This window comes from Dipodomys ordii, unplaced genomic scaffold, assembly GCF_000151885.1.
Source record: "Dipodomys ordii isolate 6190 unplaced genomic scaffold, Dord_2.0 Scaffold129, whole genome shotgun sequence".
Classification (NCBI taxonomy): domain Eukaryota; kingdom Metazoa; phylum Chordata; class Mammalia; order Rodentia; family Heteromyidae; genus Dipodomys; species Dipodomys ordii.
Window position 1 is genome coordinate 1,126,077 of NW_012267345.1, and position 3,720 is coordinate 1,129,796.

At 64.5% G+C, this 3,720-nt stretch overlaps 1 protein-coding gene across 1 annotated transcript in view; it reads right to left on the reverse strand.

The window, feature by feature from the left end:
* Window positions 1–3,447, reverse strand: part of Rbbp8nl (RBBP8 N-terminal like) — an 8,508-nt gene extending 5,061 nt beyond the window's left edge. The window contains exons 1-5 of the mRNA XM_013030345.1: window positions 3,387–3,447; window positions 1,691–1,733; window positions 1,102–1,197; window positions 763–875; window positions 181–253 (exon numbers count right to left, since the gene is read on the reverse strand). Of these exons, the coding sequence (XP_012885799.1) occupies window positions 181–253; window positions 763–875; window positions 1,102–1,197; window positions 1,691–1,733; window positions 3,387–3,447 (386 nt within the window). The remainder of the gene's footprint in view (window positions 1–180; window positions 254–762; window positions 876–1,101; window positions 1,198–1,690; window positions 1,734–3,386) is intronic.
* Window positions 3,448–3,720: the final 273 nt, after the last annotated feature.

Sequence of the window (3,720 nt, forward strand, 5' to 3'; positions counted from 1 at the left end):
GGTTGGGGGGTTGTGCAGGCTCTGGGGGTGGGGGGGTCGTGCAGGCTCTGGGGGGTCGTGCAGTCGGGGGGGGTCATGCAGGCTGGGGGGTTGTGCAGGCTCTGGGGATGTCGTGCAGAATCTGGGGGGAGTCGTGCAGGCTCTGCGGGGGTCGTTTCTGGGCCCGGCCCTCTCACTCACTCTAGGCCCCGAAGTCGCTTCACCTCCTCCTTCAACATTTTGTTCTCCTCCTTCAACCCATTCATTTCTTTGGCTGCAAAGGACAGAAATTACCCATGTAGTCAGGGAGGGGAGCATGTGGGGGTGGGCAGGGGGCTCCCCACAGCGTGGGGCCAGGCGCCTTCCTCATTTCCCATGGCTCCATGTCCGGCTGGGTGGGCCAGGCCTGCAGGGTGGGGACCTGCTGGGGATGGAGGCCCACTGGGGACGGAGGCCCGCTGGGGATGGAGGCCCGCTGGGGATGGAGGCCCGCTGGGGACGGAGGCCCTCTGAGCTGAGGATGGAGGCCCTCTGGGGACGGAGGCCTGCTGAGCTGGGGACGGAGGCCTGCTGAGCTGGGGACGGAGGCCCGCTGGGGATGGAGGCCCACTGGGGACAGAGGCCTGCTGAGCTGAGGATGGAGGCCCGCTGGGGATGGAGGACCGCTGGGGATGGAGGCCCGCTGGGGACGGAGGCCCTCTGAGCTGAGGATGGAGGCCCGCTGGGGACGGAGGCCTGCTGAGCTGAGGACGGAGGGAGGCCCCGGCTGCTGCGTGGACTCACTGAGGACGCAGAGGTGCTGCAGACTCTGCAGGTGTGCGCTCTCCAGCTCCAGTTGCTTCTTCCTGGCCAGCTCCTGGGTGACTTTGCACCGGTCGCACAGGCCAGCCCTCAGCCTGGGTGGGGGAGGTGAGGGGCTTTGCTGAGGGCCCCCCCACTGTAGGACCTCCTCCTGCCTCTCCCCAGCACTGTGTCCTGAACCCCCAGACCCGACCCCACCCTGCGGGCTTCATGTCCCGAGTTCAGCTGAGTTTGGGAAGGAATCTGGAAGGCTCTGAGAGGTCCTGCGCTGGAGGAACCTACCTGGTTTGGTTTGTGCCAACGGCTCCCAGCCTCCCTCACCTGTTCTCGAGCGCCCGCAGGTTCTCCTTCAGCACCTTCTGCTGCTCCCTGAGCTGGTGGTTCTTGGCAAACAGTTCCTCCACTCTCTGTGCCTCCCTGTGGAGACCAGCCGTGGAGGTGAGGTTGGCTGACCGAGGCCTCCCTCTGTAGGGATCTGCCTGGAAGTGGGGCCTTGTGAGGCCAGGCCTCACCCAGCAGCCTAGACGCCAGCTGCTCCCTGAACCTTGGTGCCACTGCAGCTACTGTGCATGCAGCCCGCAGCTGCCTGGAGACGGGGCACGGACACCTGACTGGCTGTCAGCTAGGAACAGATGGGGCCACATGTCCCCCCTCACCATGCGTTTGGTCACCTGCTGGCTGGCGTTATGGAGTGGAGCCCCTGCTGGGGGCCTAGCCCCACCGGCCCAAGGTCACCTGCACGTCACATCTCCTTGTCCAAGGTACTCACCCCCCCACCCACATGCCAGCCTCACTTTCCCTTCTTCATCTGGGATGGGGGCAGGGCTGGCACCCGGGGCTTTGGGGCTGTCTTGGCAGCTGTGGCTGCCTTTGCTGCCCATCCCTTTCTGGCCCAGCTGCGCTGACTTACCGGCATCGCTCGGAGTTCAGCTCCAGAAGCTTGCTCTGCAGGCCTAGAAGGCAGAGTGGGGGGCCTGGGTCAGGTTCAACTCACCAGGAGCCCCTCGCTGGCGGCCTCTGCTGCCCCGGCGGGCACACAGCTCCCCTGCACCCCACGGTGGGCTCCTGGCCGTGCTCGCTGCTCAGGGCCCTCACCGAGGCCCTGCCCCGTCAGTGCCTGCCTGAGGCCGTGGTCTGCTCCCTGCCGTGGGGACTCCAGCTTTGGGGTGCTTGGCGAGGGTGGGGAGCAGTGCTGGAAGTGACCGAGGGAGCTCGGAGAATGCGAAGCAGTTTTGTTTTGCGAGAGTCTCACCATGAAGCCCAGGTTGCCTGTGCCACTACACCTGGCTGGAGACCGCAGAAGTGTGATGGGCATCTGGAAAGGGAGGTGGCTTGGCAGCTGCCCCCTTTGCCACCCTGGCCCTGGCGGTTTCCCGCTCTGCCAGCAGCTGCTGCCACGCCCACTCTGCACCCAGACTGCTGCAGCCCCACCTGTGCTCCTGAGCACAGTCCTCTAGGCAAGACCATGGACTCCCGTTACCCCTGCCCAGAACCAGCCGAGGCGGCTCCTCCCTTGTTCCAGGAGCAGCCCAGCCTCTGTCTGGTCAGTGCTGGCTCTGAAGTCCCAGGAAAGCCCTGCACGTTCCCGGCACTGCCTGTTCCCAGCATACCCGGCCCCCTCTCCTCTCTAGGCCTCTGTGGTGGCCCCCCTTCTCATCACCTGTCTGGGATCTGCTCTGGCCCCGGCATCCCCGCCTCTCTCAGTGCTTAGGAGCAGCGGGTGACATGGAATGGGGGCAGCTGTAAGCACTAGAGGCCTCCCAAGGGGCAGGCCTGGAACTGCTGTGTGTGTGTGTGTGTGTGTGTGTGTGTGTGTGTGTGTGTGTGCGTGGTGAAGGGCGAAAATGGTAGACAGGAGGGCAGGGCTTGGGGATGACAATCCTGAGGGAAGAGGATGCCAGCTCTGTTCCTGGAATGTTCTGGAGGCCCGGGGAAATAGATGGTCTTGTTGGTGCTGGTGGCTGACATCTGTCATCCTAGCTACTCGGGAGGCTGAGATCTGAGGATAGTGGTTCAAAGCCAGCCAGGGCAGGAAAGTCTGTGAGACTCTTATTACCAATTCATCACCCAAAAGCTGGAAGTAAAGCTGGGGCTCAACCGGTAGAGCATCAGCCTTGAGCAAAAAAGCAAAAGGACAGCACTCAGGCCCTGAAACAGAAGAGGCTGCTCTCTCCGCAGGGGGCAGGGGCCCTGGCCAGGGGCCTTCGGGATGGATAGTCTGTTTCTGCCTGTGCAGGCTGAGTCTGAACTCAGCATGGACACGCTTGGGGCCTGGGCATGGGGAGGGTGGGGTGGCCTCAGATCCCTGAGGGGCCTCTCCCCACCAGGCCACGCTCCAGGCTTTGGTCAGAAGACACCTGCAGGACGACAGTGCCGGCAGGGGGTCTGGATGCGGCTCCAGCCCTTGAGTCAGGACTCGTCTTACAGGGCCAGGAAGATGGTCCTCAGAATTAAGGGTGACGCATGGCACTCCCTGGCCTGCCCTGGCCCCCGGGACCACGTGCCCAGGCCTCTGGGACCACGTGCCCTGGCCTCGGGACCACGTGCCCTGACCTCGGGAGCTCATGCCCGTCCTCAGGACAGGAGCTCTGCTGCTTGCCACTCACCCAGCACTTCCTTCTCGTGCACGTCCCTCAGCCTGTTCAGCGACTCCATGAAGCTCTCCATGGCCCCACGCCCTGGTGCTCTGCTGGGCCAGTGGGGACAGCAGAGGCCTCTCCGACCACTCTGTCTTCAGACTGCCGCAGGGGAGAGGGGACAGAGCTGGGCTGAGAGCCCAGCTAGGGCCGCAGGAGAGCCCCCCAGGTTCGCATGGCGGCCAGGCCCAGCCGATGCTGGTGCTGCCGGCGGAGGCTGTGCAGGTGCAGATGTGTGGCTAGAGGTCAGGTGGCTGGCCAACCTGGGGAGGGTGAAAGGGGCCAAGGGGGCTTTGGAGGTGAG